Source organism: Mastomys coucha, unplaced genomic scaffold, assembly GCF_008632895.1.
Source record: "Mastomys coucha isolate ucsf_1 unplaced genomic scaffold, UCSF_Mcou_1 pScaffold22, whole genome shotgun sequence".
In the NCBI taxonomy this organism is placed as follows: domain Eukaryota; kingdom Metazoa; phylum Chordata; class Mammalia; order Rodentia; family Muridae; genus Mastomys; species Mastomys coucha.
The window spans coordinates 134,049,626-134,068,349 of record NW_022196905.1 but is presented as its reverse complement, the minus strand read 5'-3'; the positions used below and the strand labels follow the sequence as shown (position 1 = coordinate 134,068,349).

General features: G+C 51.7%; 1 protein-coding gene across 4 annotated transcripts; it reads right to left on the bottom strand.

Annotated features, from left to right (window-relative positions):
* Positions 1-384: 384 nt before the first annotated feature.
* On the bottom strand, positions 385-18,201 carry Mafk (MAF bZIP transcription factor K). Of its 4 annotated transcripts, none has more exons than XM_031338505.1 (3): positions 18,015-18,201; positions 3,729-3,808; positions 385-2,829 (listed from the first exon to the last, which is right to left on the bottom strand). In XM_031338505.1, exons 1-3 carry the CDS (start codon positions 18,145-18,147, stop codon positions 2,395-2,397), a joined length of 648 nt encoding a protein of 215 aa, XP_031194365.1. In that variant the 5' UTR covers positions 18,148-18,201; the 3' UTR covers positions 385-2,394. The 4 variants fall into 4 exon arrangements, with proteins under 4 accessions (XP_031194365.1, XP_031194368.1, XP_031194366.1 ...); XM_031338508.1 differs by lacking the exon at positions 18,015-18,201 and adding an exon at positions 11,768-11,941; XM_031338506.1 differs by lacking the exon at positions 18,015-18,201 and adding an exon at positions 11,503-11,695.
* Between the last annotated feature and the right edge of the window lie 523 nt (positions 18,202-18,724).

The window sequence follows — 18,724 nt, the reverse complement described above, 5'->3', positions numbered from 1 at the left end:
TCCCTCTTGCAATGTCTTGCATGTTCACCCAAGACCCCAACCAACACCATACAGGGGCCAGGGCCAAGGAGGTGACATGGCCCACCCTAGGAGGATGGCTCAGATCCCTGAGGCTCCCGCAAGTTGCCCTGGCCATCAGAGGCCCCCGGTCAGCATATCCTGGACACAGAGGGACATATCTGCAGATGATCTAGGAGTGCAGGTGGAAGGTGTCACCTGGTGATAGGCCCTACATTTTAGGAGACCAGGCTGGGACTGTGACCTGACTCCTAGGGGAGGGCCCAGGTGTGCAGAGTAGAAAGCTAGGCCTCTCAGGGAAGGGACAGCCCTGGCTGCAGGGCAGGATGCATGGTTCCCAACCACATCACCATCCAGACACCGGAAGCATCTCAAACAGGAAATTCTTTATTGCAAAGATACAAAAGCAGTCACAGCAACATGTACAGCAATAAATTAGGTGGTGGCCACGAGGCAGGGTGCAGGCGGGGCCAACAGTCTCATCTTGATCTCTTCTCAATAATTTATAACATGGGGGGGAAAAGCACAAAAAAATAAATATTGAAATGAAACTGCCAAGTGGCAGGTGGCTGAGGATGCCAGGCTTCTCCATGGTTGGCATGTGTCCCTGTCACCTTCTGAAAAAATTAAAGCTTGCTTTAAGGAGTCAGAGGAACAAGACAGAAAACTCACTTTTATCTTTAAATAAAAATACCCATATATTAAATTGTGACAATGACATTTCAGTGACACAGAGCCATGGGGCGCACTCACACCCTTCCCAGCCCCTCCAGGCAGGTGCCCTGCACAGGTGCTCCAGGTGGTACCAATAGCCCTGTCTACCCTGGAAGCCAAGAGTATGGGGCCTCCGCCCAGGAAGACCACCACAGGCCAGGCATGGGCAGCAAGCCACAGTCAGTTGTCACCCGCCTACCACTGGAGCCCACCCTGGAGCCCACTCATCCAGTGTGCCACTTGCTGGAGCATGCCCAGCGCCACCACAGAAAGACTGAGGGAGGTTGTTGGCACCCTAGGCCTTCGTTCCCCACCCCACTGTCCAACCTACTATGCATTAATAAAAGATCTACAGTATCAAACCGGGAAAGAAAATTGTTATGAAAAATCTGTACGATAAAATGTGTGTATAATTATATATATATTTATATATCTTCTCTCTTTAAATATCCGTGGTCCTTATTGATATCCAATATGGATTACCTACCAAGGCTATGGTTCCAACAGTGCTTTCTAAGTGCCTGGCTGTGGCTCAGCCTGCCCCTGACTCCCTTCCACCATATTCCCCAGGACCTAGAGGACACAATCCCTTCAGTAAAAAAGCGCAAGATGTCCAGTGGCCCCAGAGCTCTATGAAGGAGGACAAGGCAGGTAACAATTGGGCACCAAAGTTGCAGAGTATTTGCAACCTATAGTTTGCCTGGGGTCCTTGCTGACCTACCCACAATGTGTGTGTCCACAAGGCCCTCCGGATGCAGTCTCCATCCCTTCATACTACGCTTCTCAGGCCTCTTCCACATCCCCTGGACCTCAGCTGCCAGGACTCCACGCTATCCCTGTCTACTTCGTTTCTGTTCTTTCCGTAGCAACACACATCTCGACTGCCACCGACATATCCCTTAGCATCTCTCAGGTTTCACCTGCTCCTCTCCTGCCTCTCCCCTCTGCTAAGCCCCAGAGGACCCGAGCCTGGCTGTTTGCTGGCTCTGGGGACAGGTGGCCCCTGTACCACAATGGGTAGCCTACCAGACCTCCAGGGACACTCCATGACATTCATGCAACCCTCAGCACACATACTGGACAGGCTCTCCCATGTGGCCATCTGGCCAGCAGTTTCTGGTCTTCACAGGCTGTGATGGTAGCCTGTGTACACACAGGAACACAGACATTAGCCCCTGCAAGTGTTTCCCAGGACATGGGTCTGGCTCTATCTAAGAGCTAAAGCAGGTTGTAGTGCCCTTTGATAAGGACAAGAAGGCCAGAGCCCAGAAAGGGACAGGCAGTATGGTGTCCACCCCAGCTGGAGGACCTTAGAGGGGATGGCACTGATGGCGCTGACAAGCAGGCACCAGAGAAGTGGAAGACCAAGTCCTCTCACTCTGCCACAGGGGCCTAGAGTTGTTCATCCGGGTTGGCCATGTGGTTCATGTCAGCTCCTAAAAACATACCCCCAGAGGAAGGAGAGATTTGAGTGGGGGTGACTTGTGGCACTGGCTCCTGAGAGCTTCCCTTTTATCCTACATCTGCCTGTCCCTGCTGTCCCTGCCCTCAGCCCCGCAGGGTCCACAGTGGGCAGGTAGACATGAGGAATCTGTGCCAGGGAGCCTGGGATAGGCATGAGGGCTGTGCCACTGCCCACGCCCTGCCCGGCCCCAGCAGACACTAGGAGGCAGCTGAGAAGGGTACAGAGGTGGAGGAGAGCTCAGCAGATTTGACGATGGTGATGACACTGGTGGTGGCCACCTTGGTGGGTGTGACAGGCCCTCGGGCCACGGTGCGTGCGAAGGTCTGCAGGGCCTCGTACTTGGAGCGCAGGGCATCCAGCTCCAGCCGCATGCTGCTGTTCTCGCGAGCCAGCTTCTCTACCTCCTGCTGCAGCTCTACACGCTGCCGTTCCAGCTCCTCTTTCTGTGTCACACGCTTGATGCGACAGCTAGCCGCGTAGCCTCGGTTCTTGAGTGTACGCCGCCGCTGCTTCAACCGAGTGACCTCCTCCTTGGTGAGCCCCCGCAGGTGCTGGTTCAGCTCCCGCACTGACATGGACACCAGCTCATCATCGCTAAGAACAGGGGCGTTCTCGCCCGCCTCCTTCTTGACCTAAGGAGCCACACGAGCAGCGGTCAGAACAGGGACACAGAGTTCATGGGATGGGCACACAATCACCAAAGGCTAAGGTCTAGTACAACAGAGGCCCGGCAGTGCCTCTCACCTGCCCATGTTCCCATTCTGCACCAGGGTGGCAGCATGGGACTCCCAGATTATGCTCACAGATAGCCCCACTCCTGTTGCTATGATATCTCTTTGAAGAGGGAGGACCTGACAGCCATTCCCTCAGGAAGGTCTTGGTCAACTTCTAAAGCTTTCTACAGACACATGGAACTGGGACCTTGCCCCCTCAGATGCTCTCTCTGGTCAAGCACTTTTAGGTGAGGGACAGGGTGATACAGCGGCCTGCCCTTCCCTGACATCCACCCACTGAGGCAAAGCCTGCATCTGGCTGGTCAGGGCTCACTCAAGGGGGCCAGCACACAGTACTCAGGAGCCTCTGATGCAAAGAAGCCGACTTAGTAGCACTTCTGGTGATGGTGACATCAAGTAGTAATGACCTGGTAGAAGAGACACCAGCTTACCTGAGGATACCACTGTACTCACCTGGTAGAAGAGACACCAGCTTACCTGAGGATACCACTGTGCTCACCTGGCATGGGGGGGGGGGGAGTTTGGGCAGAGGAAAGACTTGTGGATGCAGCTCTAGGTAGCTAGTATCTGTCCAACACCTGCCCTCCCACCCTCCCACGTGTGAGCTGCCTCCCTGGGCATCAAGGTCACTGGACCACCTCTCCTCCTCGGATCTTTCTCCAACTCCTGAGGACAAAGCTGACCTCATTTTCTAGGGCAGTGCTGTGAGGGGGGGCTTTGTCAGGGCAAGATGAATTGTCCCTGTGCCATGCCAAGGCAGTGCCTGTCACAACCCATGCTGGCCCTGCCCACCTTACCTTCAATGCCTTGTTGGGCTTGGGATTAGTCGTCATAACCCGGGCCCTGTCACCAGGACGGAACCACCAGAAAATCGTAGCTAGAAAGACACAGAAATGGTAGGTTAGGATTTAGCAAGCTGAGGTCACTACCTCTGAGTAACAGCATCTGGAAATGGGGTAGGCCTGCCCTTAAGCCTGTGGTTCTCAACCTTTTAATGCCATGACCCTTTAATATAGTACCTCAAGTTCTTGTGACCCAACTACGAAATTACTTGCATTGCTACTTTATATTTGTAATTTTGCTATTTTTATGAATCATAATGTAAATATCTGTGGGTTTTGAAGGTCTTAAGTGACCGCCCTCCATGAAAAGGGTTGTTTGACACCCTCAAGGGGTCTCGACCCACAGGTTGAGGCCCACAGGTTGAGAAGTACTGCTTCAGCACTCTGGAGCAGGTGCCCTGGCCAGTTTGCCTCTGCCCTAGCAGGGGGGAATGAGATCCAACCATGCCTCCTGCTCCACCATCTGTCCCTGCAGCAGACAGACCCTTCAGGTCCCTGGGGTCTGCCATCCAGTTCCCCCATCCAGCTCACACTAAAGGATGCCATCAGCCCTGTGGAGTAATGGCCAGTCACCAACAATTGTTGCTTTCTGCTCTACGTGCCCCCCCCTGAACGCAGACAAGGTATTTACAGCCGGAGGGAGGGCGATATCAGGTGCTGCATGCATCCCCAAGACCAAATGGACTTGCCAGTTGCACAGCCAGCTCTATAAGCAGCAGTACTCCACTCTGAAGGAGAGGGCCTTGGGACAGTATCTATCCCTTAGCAAGAGCTCCTGGTAGTCCAGTCTCAGTCTGGCTCACCAGGGAGAGAAAGCTATTTCCCGAAACCTCATTTACACACTCCACCCCAAGACAGATGGGGTACAGAACACCTGCCACTCCTCTGCAGCCCCGCCCTCCCGCAACCCAAGGGACACCTACCGCTGTGAAGGACACTGCAGCTGTGACATCACCACTTCTCCCTGGCTACCCTAGCCCCTCAGAGTGACCCCAAGGCCCCTATGGGTGGGGTGGGGGGCTACTGGTGGGTAGTAGGTTCAGAGGATCCAGCCAGAGACATGGGCAGAGAACTCCAGCCACCTGGCAGACTTACTGGGCTGTCTGGCAGGCCCTGTCCCCATGGCCAGCCCGCCAGCCCCCTTGCCCGCCCTTCTCATTCTCCAGTCTGCATTGTGTCACACACCCTCATCATTCATGAAAAAGCCAGCCAAAGCATCCCAAGCATGATTCCCCTCTGATAGTTGCCATGACGACCTTGGGATGTAGCCAACCCCCCATAGTCGCCATGGCAACAGAGAAGCCCAAAAGCATTTGGGACTTGTGGGTCAAGCCTGTGCGGAAAGACAACACGAGGTTCTCAGGCAGTAAACAAATCCATTCATTCCCTGACAACTGGGGAAGGGGTAAGAGGGACAGGGACGCCTTTGGGTGGGATACCCCCACCACCTTTGTATTTCAAACCCTGACAAAGATGGGCACAGAACAAGAAACATCAGGGAAATCACACAAAGGAGAGTGTGGAGGACAAGCATGAACAAGACAGTAGATGACCACCCCTGTCCCTTCCCCCACAGAAGTGGGGGACCTTTGGGTTCCATCTCTCTACCCTGTGATCCCACCTCTGATGGGGTCCTGTCTCCATTGCCCAACACCCTTACTGCCCAGGAGGCCACCAGTGAGAGACAAGGTGCTGACTCTGGTAATAGACAAAGTACCCTGGTGACATCACTGGTCACGCTCAGGGGCAATGGCAGTAGGCAGACCAGGACAGGGGCAGGGCCAGGAGGCTCAGGTAAAGCAGCATGCGTCCCGTCATAGTATCCATCTGGGACCAGAGCTTGTGGGGGTGATCCAGTGTCGATAAGAGAGCACATGGGGATACGGGCAAAGTAGTATCATCCACAGATCACCTCCGGCTCCAGCTAGGTAATAGTGGCATTAGAGAAGTCACGGGCTGCTCCATTAGGAACTCTCAGGAGCCAGGCGCCTAGGAGCCCCGGGAGCCCTGAGAAAGTTTTCCGTGTAAGGAGGGAGGAGGGGTTAGACATCTCTTCCAACTTGCAACCCCAGCGTCAGTGACATAGCTATGTGGTGAGTCACAGGCTGTTTACAGAGCCGGCTCACATTCCCACACAAGGACACCCCTCCCACCCGCATGCTCACGGGCCTCAGGGGCCACTGCCAGCGGAAAAGGAAGGTGCCGGGAAGAAGGGGACTCAACTCAGACCCACGGGTGCCCAGTCGTGCAGGCCAGCGCTCAGCTTGGAGCAGGAATCTTTCCACTCCCATAATGATGGTACTGTGACTGACACTCGGGTAGCCAGGATGTGCACCGGGCAGGGGTTTGCTCCCAGGTGACCCATGAAAGTCAAATAACCACTGGATGGAGACCACCTGGCCAGCAGGGAGGGCCCCTCCCTGGCTCTCTCCATGTACACTCTCTTCATGGGCTTCTGCTGGGGTCTGAATCCAGGGACCCTTCTTCAGACCTAAGCTGGCCTAAAAATAAGTAAAGCCCAGAGGCCATAGACAAATGTCAACCCCTCCCAAAGCTGGGGTCTTTTCCTCAGAAAAAGAGGATGGGAGAAAAGACCCCAGAGATGACAAGTGGTGAGAAGCCCCCACTCAGGAGTCCTGAGTGCACACTTACGCTGAGCAAATGTGTTTACCCCAGCCTACCCTGCCCCGGCTAAGCTTCAGCTCCTGGAACCCTGTTCAGCAGGAACACCTGCACCCCCTGTCAAAATAACTGACTCCATCCTTCATGACCAACATTGTAGAGTCTGTCCCAAGTGAAAGGTGAGGTCCATGTTGGCCCTGAGTCACACAGAGGCAGGCCCTTTTACCTAGTGGCAATCATGGGGGACGATCTAAGGGACAGGGATTTTTCAGCAACTCAGCGTGTGTACATCAAGCACATGGGTACAGTCCCAACCTACCCATCTCAAAGGCCAAGCCAGGCCTGTCATCCTAGAACCTGGGAGGATTACAAGTTCAAGGCCAACCTGTAGGGGAAGCAGGCAGAGCATCTCCTGCAGTCCCACAGCACTACACAGCACTGACTGCACTACTGGGGCATTTACAGCCTCGGGCCTCCCTCCTGCATGACATCCTGGCAGGCCTTGCACACAGCAAGAAGGACCATGTCCAGGTCCACAGGAAAAACAGATGGAGCTACAGAGACCTTGCTACCAGTGCTACTGTGGAGCACAAAAAGTCCAAGTCTCAAAGTCTCCATGTTCCCCGGAGTAGTGTATAACCTAAATCACCCATCTCACTCTACTGCAACTGCGACACCAACCTAGGGGTTCTGAATGATACCCCCTGTTCCTCGGGGTGACAGCAACTCCAGCTCCCAATCCAGCTGACCAGGATGTGCGCTCTTCAGGGTGGGTGAAAAGGAGGAGGCGAAACTATTCTGTCCAAGGAAACAGGTTCATGCCCCAGACAGCAAGCATCACCCTGACAGCAGACAGCCACAGAACCTAAAGCCACTAAGGATGTGGCCACCTCTGCTCGGGAGCCTCTCACAAATACCCAGAGCCAAGTACCCTTTCCAGGACCCTGAGGACACATGGGGCTGACACATCACCGACATACAGTGGCCACATGCTGATGAACCACACCACAGCTGGTCAAATGAGCTCCCGCCACTGCAGAGCACTAAGATTTCACTGTGCTGTCCTCCCACAGCGCGTGGCTGGGCACCTCCACCCAGCTCCGGCTGGCTGGCCGCCCTCCCATAAGCCACAACTGTCTGCCTAGCCTAGAGGACGTCTGGTCACCTTGCATTTGCAATCTCAGGAAGCTGTGTCATCCCAGTTACATGCAGAGGTGACTCAAGCAGCTTCGAGGCTGACGGCAGGCTGCACGGCACACCTCCCTCAACTGTAGCTGCCCTCCTTCTGCCTCTAACCTGACCTTCTCTCCCTGACAGACTGCGTGGTCCATGTTAGAGCTCTTGTCCCATCCATAGTGGTCCTGGGGCTTCAGCCACCTTCTACTCTCCATGTTTCACTGGGGATGTCATCAGGAAATAGCTAAGCCCAGACTTGTGTGTATATGCTGTCTTTTCTCAGATTGTTTACCTTGCGTTTTGAATTTTTTTCTTTTTTGAGACAGGGGTCCTCTGTATAGCCCTGGCTGTCCTGGAACTCAATCTGTGACCAAGCTGGCTTCAAACCTAGAGATCCACCTGCCTCTGCCTTCTGAGTGCTGAAATTAAAGGCATGTGCCATCACCGCCCATCTAGTGTTTGTTTGTTTGTGGGTTTTTGTTGTTGTTGTTGTTTTTGCGAGACAGGGTTTCTCTGTGTAGCCCTGGCTATCCTGGAACTCACTCTGTAGACCAGGCTCGCCTCGAACTCAGAACTCAGAAATCCACCTGCCTCTGCCTCCCAAGTGCTGGGATTAAAGGCGTGCGCCAACACTACCCGGCTGTTTGTTTTTTGTTTTTTAACTTTTAAAAATTACATTTACTTGCTGGATGTGGTGATATACAACTTTAATGCTAGCATTTGGGTCCCAGAAGTAGGTTGATCTCTAAGAGTTTGAGGCCAGTCTAGTTTATATAAGAAGTGTCTGTGTGTATGTCTGTGTGTGTGTGTATATATACACAAAGTGTACAAAAGTGGTGCCAAAGTGGGTGTGATCAGAGGATAATTTTGGGGAGTCAGTTCTCTCCTTCTATGATGTTGGTCTTGGGGATTTGAACTCAGGTCACCAGGCTTGACAGCAAGCACCTTTACCCCCTGAGCCACCTCACTGGGCATACCTCACTTGTTTGAAACCGGGACTTTCAGTGGCCCGGAACTAATCACAAAGGTTAAGCTAGCTGACCAGAGAGCTTCAGTGATCCTCCCGTCTCTCCCTCCCCAACACTGGGATGACAGAGTATGCCACCACATCTAACATCTTTATGTGGGCTCAAGCAAACATTTTATGGACTGAGTTATCTCTCCAGACCTGCTTGTTTAAGATGGGGCCTCATACAGCCCCAGGCTAGCCTGGGACTGACCTTCTCTTGCCTTAGTCTCCCAAGTGCTAGAATTACAGAACCAGCTGTTGACCTACCCAGCCCTAAGCATGGTCCAGCTTCTCTCTGGACCCTAGCCTTGGTGCAACAGATCCCCAACTCTGATCTTGGTGCCTCAGACTTAGTCCTACAGATAACAGGTCTCGGGGTTCCCTTCAGAGCTTCCCTCTCTGGGCTTCATTCTCTGGCTGATTAGTGCTCCTAACTATGATGGACATGGGGTTTCCACTCTATCCTCAATTTCCATTTCTTCCAGAAAGCCCTCCTAATTGCTGTCTTTGGGGAGTCAGCATTTTCCCTGGACCTAAACCTGGTTCTAGAACTTTCTTTCAGCAGCTTCCACGAACAATGAGCTTCTGTCAAGCAGAGAGCTTGTGTTGCTGATACCAGCTCCTTCAGGGTATCAAGGCACTAAAAAAGGTCTGCTTTATAGACAGGTGGGGACTCAGACAGGAAAGGAAGCCTAGTAGAGGGTGTGTGCTCTCCTCCTACCATACCAGATGGCCCCAAGGAAAAGCTAGCAGGTGTGTCACCAGACACAACAGCCCCTAGCCTCTAACCCTGACCTCTGACCTCAGGCCAGGCCATCAGCAAGCAAGGCTGTAGGATCCTCCCCAACACATGGTAGTGTAGTGTTTGATTACTGGGCTCAGGTCTACCTCTGTGAAATTCTATAGGTTTTCAGATAACACTTTCCGTTTCCTGAAACTGCAGGAAAGAGGAAACAGAATGCATGTGTGACTTATAAAAAGCAAAAGTAAATACGAGTGACCAGGCATCTTCCCGGAGCGGGGGACAGGGAGGGTGGGGCGGGAGAATGAGTCACTGTTTATAGCTCCAGAGATCGGCCACACAGAGAATTCTCCCAGCTGGCCTGATTTCCATTTCCCGTGTGGACTAGACCCGAGATCCAGAAAGTCCACTCCAAGAAACCTTTAGACTCAGAGCAGCCGGGGCAGAAACAGACACAGCTTCTTAGTCTAGACAGCAAGAAAGAGTTACCAGAGACTGTAAACAAACCCTGGGGCTGGTAGAGCCAGGATGAAAAACTGAGGGTCCTCAGGACAGGACGGCCAGAAAAGACTCACCAGAAGCCTTGAGGGTGCTAAAGAAAGGGCTGGACACAGCAGGGCTTCCCAGGACCCTCCATCCAACGCCCGTTTTTAGCAACTACCTGGAAAGTACACAGCCCTGAACTTGGAACGGGCCCTGCAAGGCCAGCTCAGTTCAAGAACAAGAGGAGAATGTTCTCCAACAAAGCCTGGCTTGGTGTTTTGCTCTAATAAATCTTCTATTTTGGAATCACAAGAAGTTTAACTTTAAGTTATCACATTAGACACATTTTTCTTTACCAAGGTCAAACGCCACATTTCTCTTGTTGCTTTAGCTAAGGAGCGAGGAAGGTTTTGTCATTAGTGAGGGCTGTCTCCAGTGACATGGGCTGCAGGTGGGTCCTGCCTATACAGCTTTCCTGACTCCACCCACATGCTTAAATTGATACCTTATTGTTCCGGTTTGGTTTTTGTGACAGTGTCTCACTGGGTAACTGAGGCTGGTCTTGAACTAGCTAAGCAGTCCAGGCTACTTTTAAACTCAAGATCCTCCTTCCTCAGACTCACATGTGCTAGGATTACAAGCATGTGCCACCATAACATAATGGCTTTAGATCAACACCATTGAAAGAAGTTACCTGACCCTAAAACACCAGACTTGGAAAATACCAGCTTGAAGCATCAAAGTACCCACGTGCACACCACCAGATACCTTCTGAAATGTGGCTGCCACAGTAAGACTTCAGCAGTGCCAACCCCTGGGGTCCCAGGGCTAATTTTAGTGATTCCACAGAAAGGGAAGGGCTGAACTACCTACCAGCTGTGACACAAGCTAGCTTTTTGGGGACTGAGTGCACCTGGCAAGAGAAAGGTGAGTGCCTGCCCATCAACTGGAGGGTGAATTGGTAAAGTGCATCTGTGTTAGCAATAAGAGCTGTGTGAAAACTGAGGCTCAGCATAACTTCCCAAGAGAAACAAGAGCACCAAGCTGCCCAGCCTCCGAAATACCGAATGCTTTCGTACAGGGCAAATTCTGGGAGGCTGGAGTGGCTGCCATCTCCATGTGTAAGGATGCCAGAAAAGGAGTCTCTCTCCCCTAAAGAGATCTAATCTAAGGCACCTAGGACCCACGAGGCTTTCTTCACCTGTAATTCGCTTGAGTTTTTGCTTCTGATTTCTCGCCGCACACTCTTAAACACGCACACTCTTAACACACCTATCCGCTCACCCTACAAGAGAACCTCGCACTTCAGAGTTGGATGAGACCTTGGCCCCAGACCACACCTGAAGAAAGTGACGGAAGCGATAGGCTGGCCAAGACGGTCACCTGCCTCGCTCCCCACCCACAGCTTCCACATCCGGCACCGCTGGCCGGTCAGCTGATTAGAAAGTGACACCAGTTACTCAGGCCCTTTCGGGGGGCGAGGTGGGGCCGAATTTTACGCCGACGGAAATGGCCAGGTGCGCACGGCTCCCGGGTGCCACTCTCCCGCACGTGGTGAGTCCCGCGTGGGCCCTGAGCCAGGTCCCGCGTGGCACGTGCTCGAGGCCCAGGCTGGGCCCCGCGGCCTTCGGGGTGCTCCTCCCTCAGGTGCTCGAACTCTGGGTTCCCCTACCCGGTTCCCGAAGCCCCTCACTCACCCGGGTCGCGCGCGGGGCCGGGCGCGGCGGCTCCTTGTGGACACGCACTCTTCACGCGCGCTTCTGCTCTCGCGCTCCCCTTAGTCGCCGTCTCCGCCTGCGCGCTTCGGACTACTCGTTCCGACTCGGCGAAGAACAACAAGTCCCCGCCACCCGCCGCCGGCTCCCCAGTACTGACACCGCTTCCGGGATCGCGCGTAGAAGCGCGTCACCGCCCCGCCCCCGCGGTGGCCACGCCCCTAGTGATCACGCCCCTGTTACTCACGCCTCTTCGCTCACCAAACCACGCCCTCTCTGGGCGCTCGTCGGCACCACGCCCCTGATGGCCACGCCCCTTGCTGCCCCAGTCTCTGGTTCCTCCTAGATCCTTCCACGTCCAGTTGTCTCATTGCTGAGCCTGTGGCCCTGTCCATCCCCAGCACACCCGGGGCGGGGTCTGTGCTCTTTTCCTAAGGTATGGGATGACAGGCGAGTGTGACGCACACTGGGTTTGGACCCCAAGTTTTTCTGAACTTTCAGCCTGGGTACTGTGTCTCTATGCCACCCACTGTCGTCTGTGCTACCCACTGTGATCCTGAGGTCGCAGCTGCTGGAGCCTTCCCGGATCTTAGCAGAGGGAACAGAGGCCAACTGGCTATTGACCATGTTATGGACCTAATACCAAGTCGAAGTGGGTCAGTTACACATAATCAGCAGGGCAGGTGCACCCTACAAACGAGAAAGGGGTATGTAGCATCCTTTTCTGACCCATACTATGACCTTTTGATTTATCAGTCTGAAACAGAGATAGGATCTCACTATCTCTCTGTGCAGCTCAGAGTAGCCTGGAATGCTTATAAAACTTTATTTTATTTTATTTTTTTACTTATTTATATATATATATGTGTTCATGTGTTTGTGGACTAGTGTGCACACACTACTACGCATGTGTGGAAGTCAGAGGGCAACTTTAGGGAGTCAGTTTTTTCTTTCCACTTTTGGGTTCTGGAGATCAAACTCTGGTCGGCCAGGCTTGGTATTTACCCACTGAGCCACCTCAATGGCACTGGCTTGAAGCTCTTGATCCTTCTGCCTTCACCTCCTAAGTTCTGGGATCCCAAGCATGCAACACCACCATGCCTGCCTCTCTCTCTCTCTCTCTCTCTCTCTCTCTCTCTCTCTCTCCCTCCCTCCCTCCCTCCCTCCCTCCCTCCCTCCTTACTCCCCCTCCAGCCATGTATAGTGTCTTAGTTAGGTTTTTACTGCTGTGAACAGACACTGTGACCAAGGTAACTCTTATAAGGACAACATTTAATTGGGGCTGGCTTACAGGTTCAGAGGTGCAGTCTATTATCAAGGTGGGAGCATGGCAGCATCCAGGCAGGCATGGTGCAGGAGGAGCTGAGAGTTCTACATCTTCATCTGAAGGCTGCTAGGAGAAGACTGACTTCCAAGCAGTAAGGATGAGGGTCTTAAAGCCCACACCCACAGTGACACACCTACTCCAACAAGGCCACACCTCCTAATAGTGCCACTCCCTGGGCCTAACATAATCAAACCACGACAGACAGAAAGCCATTTCTTTCCGATGTGGGAATGCATGGGCATATGGCTGTTCTCTATGGGCTTCGGTGGGGGCAAGAGAACACACAGAATTTCCTGTACTCCAGCGCAGTGCAGCAGTTGGATTCATAGACTTGCCTAGGAGTCCCAAGATGTCCTTACATGGGAGCCATCCCCCATCTTCTGCCTCAGAAGGACAAAGCTGCAGGATGTTGGTCCTGCTACTCTTGGAGGGGAAGGAATGCCCAGAATGCAATTTAACATCCTTCTTTCAGGCCTAAGTGATGCTCAGGTCTGAGAACTGGGTGAGCAGGAGGCATCCCTGAGCCCTAACAACACGGCTCTCAAACCCACACACTGTGCCTTCCCAGGACTATTTAGAGAGAATCTATGAGGTACTCTGGAAATATGTTGGAGGGCAATGGGCACAGGCACCTGGAAACCGTGGTTTTCTGTGTGGTCAGTTCCACGCTGTAGCTCAGTGTGCTGCAGGCACCATGACCTCTTGCAATGGGCCTCAAATCTGTTCTTGCTCCTAAATGTTCTTCTGGCATTTGCCACTAAGGGGAGCCATCCAGGTCTGTCTGTGTCAGCCACGATCCACCAAAAGAAGCTCAACCTCCCAGTAAGCAACATTAGTGATGATGCCTGTCTCACCAGGATGTTTTCAGAGCTGTCCTCCAAGATCTGAAGGGTGCTTCCCTGCATCCTCACCACACTTCCACCATCCATGCACAGTTGCACCTGTTCCAACTGGTCCTGTCTGAGGGACTCTCTCAGGGGTCAGGTGGGTTTGGTGCCGTTTATCTGTCTCCATAAGGCTATTCTCATGGAGTTTTTGTTAGGATATCTTTTTTTTTTTAAGATTTATTTATTTATTATATACAAGTACACTGTAGCTGTTTTTTTCAGACGTACCAGAAAAGGGCATCAGATCTCATTATAGATGGTTGTGAGCCACCATGTGGTTGCTGGGAATTGAACTCAGGACCTCTGGAAGAGCAGTCAGTGCTCTTACCCGCTGAGCTATCTCTCCAGCCCCTTGTTAGGATATCTTATTCTCCTTAGTTCCTTCGAGCAAAAGATTAAAAAAAAAAAAATGAAATGAAAAAAAAAAAGAAAGAAAAGAAAAACAAAGGCCAGGTGTGGTGGCTCATACCTTTAATCCCAGAATTGGGAAGGCAGAGGCAGAGGTGAATCTCTGAGTTCAAAGCTAACTTGGTCTACATAGCAAACTCCAGGACAGCCAGGACTGCATACAGAGACCCTGTTTCAAAAAGTAAAAATCCGCCGGGCGGTGGTGGCGCACACCTTTAATCCCAGCACTTGGGAGGCAGAGGCAGGTGGATTTCTGAGTTCGAGGCCAGCCTGGTCTACAGAGTGAGTTCCAGGACAGCCAGGGATATACAGAGAAACCCTGTCTCGAAAAACCAAAAAATAAAAAAATAAAAATAAAAATCCAGAAAAATAGGGGCAGGGGCAAGCACAAGGACTTGAGTTTTGACTACAGAACCCAAATAAAAAGGTGGGGTGATGGAGAGATGGCTCAATGGTTAAGAACATTTGAGCATTTGTTCACTTTCTTTCTTTCTTTCTCCTTTTTTTTTTTTTTTTTTTTGCAAAGGACTTGGGTTCAGTTCCCAGGGTTCACAGGGCAGCTCTTAAACTCTCCGTGACCACAGTTCCAAGGGTTCCTACACCCTTTTCTGGCTTCCGAGGGCACCAGGCACACGTGGTACACAGACGTATATATGAAGGCAAAACACAGTACACATTAAAAAAAATACTGAAAAGGTAACATGGGGTGGTGTGCACGTGTTAGCCCTGCACTGGAGAGGTGAGACAGGAGGGTCTTTGGGGGTAAGACAAGCTGGTGGGAGACCCTGTCAGAAGAAACAAAGTGGGTGGCACCCAAGAAACAACGGCTTAGCTTGACCTCAACATACTGAAGCCCATGCATACACACAGAGTCACAGCTGGCACTGGTGATACACGCCTGTAACCAATACCTGGGAGGCTGAGGCAGGAGGGTCGTGAGTTTAACAACCTGAGCTGTACATTAAGACATTGGAACTCGACAGCCCCCCTGTCTACACCTCCTGAGTGTTAGGATTATGGCTGGGTGCCCCACCCAACCCAGTTCACCTGGGTTCAGCTGCTGAGTGGCTGTGGAGACCTGTGGTTGTGGCTTGGCTTGCCCAGACAAACGTTCCCTTTTATAATGGCTTTTATGGAAGAGGCAATGTTGGTTACACCCTGATAACCTATCCCTTACTGCCCTGGAAAGGGTCCTGTCCCGCCCTTCATCCCAGCTGTCTTGAGCTGGTCCTTGGGAAAGGGCAATGTATGTTCATAGGGAGACTGGGGATCTGGAGAGAATGAAGTGCCCTCCCACACTCCTTCCTCCAGAGAGCAGGTAGGAAATCAGATGGCTCTGGCAAAGCCGGAGAAATGGAGGCAACCTGAAGCTAGCAACATAGTTCATTCAGCAGTAAGGCTACAGACAGGAGTGGGCTAGCACAAGCCTGAAGGGAAAAGGTAGCACTCTCACCCCATTGGTTCCCCTAAAGACCCTTTTCCCAGGAGCTCAGACCCCTGAAAATGGAGACTAGATCTTTGGAGAGGCCAGACTCCAGGATGTTGTCCCCTTAGATATTGGAACATGACCCTCCAAGAGCTGATGGGCAGCATTGGCTACCAAGGCCTATGAGTTGGATGTCCTGAAGCTGAAAGTTCCTACCGGTGAGAGGGCTGCCTCCTGCTTTAAAGATGGATGTGCCCTCTCACCTTTATAGGGGAGAATCAATGAATGAAGACAGACTCTCACTTGTCCAGCCAGAGTTATGTCCTCTGGGATGTTTCTCTGAGTCTAGTTCCCTCCCAAAAGAGTGGGGAAAGTGAGGTCCCATCCCCAGCACTCTATGAGGGCTGCAGGGAGACTACAGGCATCCATAATGGCTTCCAAGGTAAAACTGTGCACTGGCTTTGGCTACCGGATGAGGGGGGTCTTAGGGCTGTAGAGAAGAGAAAAGGGGGCGTGGCAGGCCTGAGGAGGGTGGGTAGAGTTTAGATTTCAAAAGCTCCGAATACTTTTTTTGTCCAGTTTCATGGCCTTGGGCACATAGTCACACTATCGGTACCCATGGCCTCCACTTTAAGATGACAATCTCTTTGATAGAAGGGGCCAGTAGAGACAAGTGCTTCCAGAGTGGGGATGGGGTTCAGTTGGTAAAGTGCCTGCCCAGTGCTTACACGAAGCCCTGGGTTCCATCACCAGTGACAAGCGTGTAGGAGAACACACCTGTAATCCTGGCACTAAGTGGAGGCAGGAGGAGGGGAAGTACAAGGCCATTTTTGCCTACTTAGTGAGTGTGTGACCAACCTGGACTACATTAAAAAATAAAGTGCATCATAACCTGCCCTGTGTCCCCACTGTCATCAGGACTCCATCTGTGTCCATCAAATAATCAAGTGACAAGTTGAGTGAGAGCAGATCTAGCAAGTGGCCTAATGAGTGGCTGGAGAGATGGATGGCTGGCGTGGTGAATAAAACGTGTGCGGCACAAGCATGAAGATCTGCACTCCAGCACTTATAGGACAAGCCAGGTGCCGCAGCATATGCCTGTGACCCCTGTACCTGGAGACAGAGGTAGGAAGATTTCTCCCCAGCCAGCCTACCTGAACCAATGGACTTCAGGTTCAGTGAGAGACCATGTCCCAGAAAATAAGGTGGATGGCCTCTGAGGAATGATGCAGGAGTTTGACTTCTGGCTTCCACACGTCTGTGTTAGCATGAATATACACACAAAGAGACACACACACACACAAACACATACAGTCCTAAGATGAATGCATCACCTGTCACTGTGCTTACAGCCACAGTGTCCTCTGTCTGCACAGCAGGTCAGGGCCCGTTCCTCCTGATCACAGAATGTGGATTTCCAGGACTTTGGGGCAAGGCCTGTGCAGAGGACAATCCCTGCTTAAAGCCATGACTCAGGTAACAGCCATGACCACCAGTCATTAAGACATCACAGAGACAATCACCCTATTTAAGATTTGGTTTAGCTTTTTAGTGTTTGTTTGTTAATAGTTTATTGTGTATATGTGTGTATGACATGTTGTATGTATGTGTATATATATATGTGTGTGTGTGTATGTATATATGTGCATGTGTGTGTCACTGCACATGTGTATATGTATGTTATGGGGAGTTATGTTTATATATGTGTATGTGGTGTGGTGTGAATATGTGTATGCATATGTATGTGTGCATGCATGTACAGGTGTATGTCATTACATGGATGTGTGTTTGTATTGTGTGTGTGGTATGCTGTGTATATATGTATATGTGTAGGTGTGTGTGTATGTGTGTGTGCCCATGTGTGGAGTTTGAAGGCAAGTTTCAGGAAGGACTAAGTTCTCTCTTTCTATCCTGTGGGTCCTGAGGATTGAACTCAGGTCCTCGGGCTTGGTGGCAAGGGCCTTAATCCTCTGACTCATCTCACCAGCCCTTGGTTTGTTTTTGTGCCCCCTCTGTAGCCCAGCATGGCCTAGAACTCCAGGTAATCCTCCTGCCTCTGCCTCCTGAGTGGGAGTCACTGCATCTATTATATGGCAGCTTCCTTGGAATTAAAACATCTCCTCCAAGAGATTCATGGAGGTGAACAAAAGGCCACTGTGTCTGGGAAAGTGAAAACTTGGAAGACTCTCAAAGACCCCTCCCAGCTTTTAATAAAAGGAATAAGTAACTTCCAGGGAAGGTAATGTGGCCAGACCTACAGAGAGGACAGAGTCTCGGGCTGTCAGCTGCCTGTGTGCCTTGCAGAAAGCTTGCAGTTTTCCTGACTTGTCTCCCTTGTTGGGGTGGACTTTTTGATGATGCAACTGCTTTTGGGTCATCCTTGCTCCATAAGTAACCCTTCACCCATTCTCCTGTTAGTAAGCCCAATAAAAACTGATTAGCTTACCAGGCTGCCCTTTGGTGTCAACGTTACTTTGGCCTGGCCTGGAATTTCTGTGTAGCCAAGGATGGCCCTGAACTCCTGGCTCCTCCTGCCTCTCCCTCCGAATGCTGGAAATGGAGCCCAGGGCTTCATGCATGGCAGGCAAGCCCTCCACATTCCTCTTAGTGGTAAAGTCACTTGTTTAGGGCCACTACCTTCTCAGTGGCTGAGGTCAATGTCCCTAGTTCATTCCTACATGGACCTGTGGCCCAAACGCTTGTGAGTCACAAAGGAGGTTTGATGCAATTATGAGACCACACCCCTACACTTGGGTATCTCAGCAGTGTCCCTGAAATGGGTACCTGTCAGTGAAGGGACATTCCCATTACCTAGGTGACCCAGGAAAACAGCAATACTGATCACTTTGCAAAGGGTCAAAGATCCAGAGAGCTCGCCGGGCAGTGGTGGCGCATGCCTTTAATCCTAGCACTCGGGAGGCAAAGGCAGGCGGATTTCTGAGTTCGAGGCCAGCCTGGTCTACAGAGTGAGTTCCAGGACAGCCAGGGCTATACAGAGAAACCCTGTCTCAAAAAACAAACAAACAAACAAACAAACAAACAAAGACCCAGAGAACTCTAATGTAGTATATTTCATCTGGGGAGGACTGGAAACCCTGTGAGCAGGTGATTTTCCCAGCCAAATTGATCTCTCTCTCTCTCTCTCTCTCTCTCTCT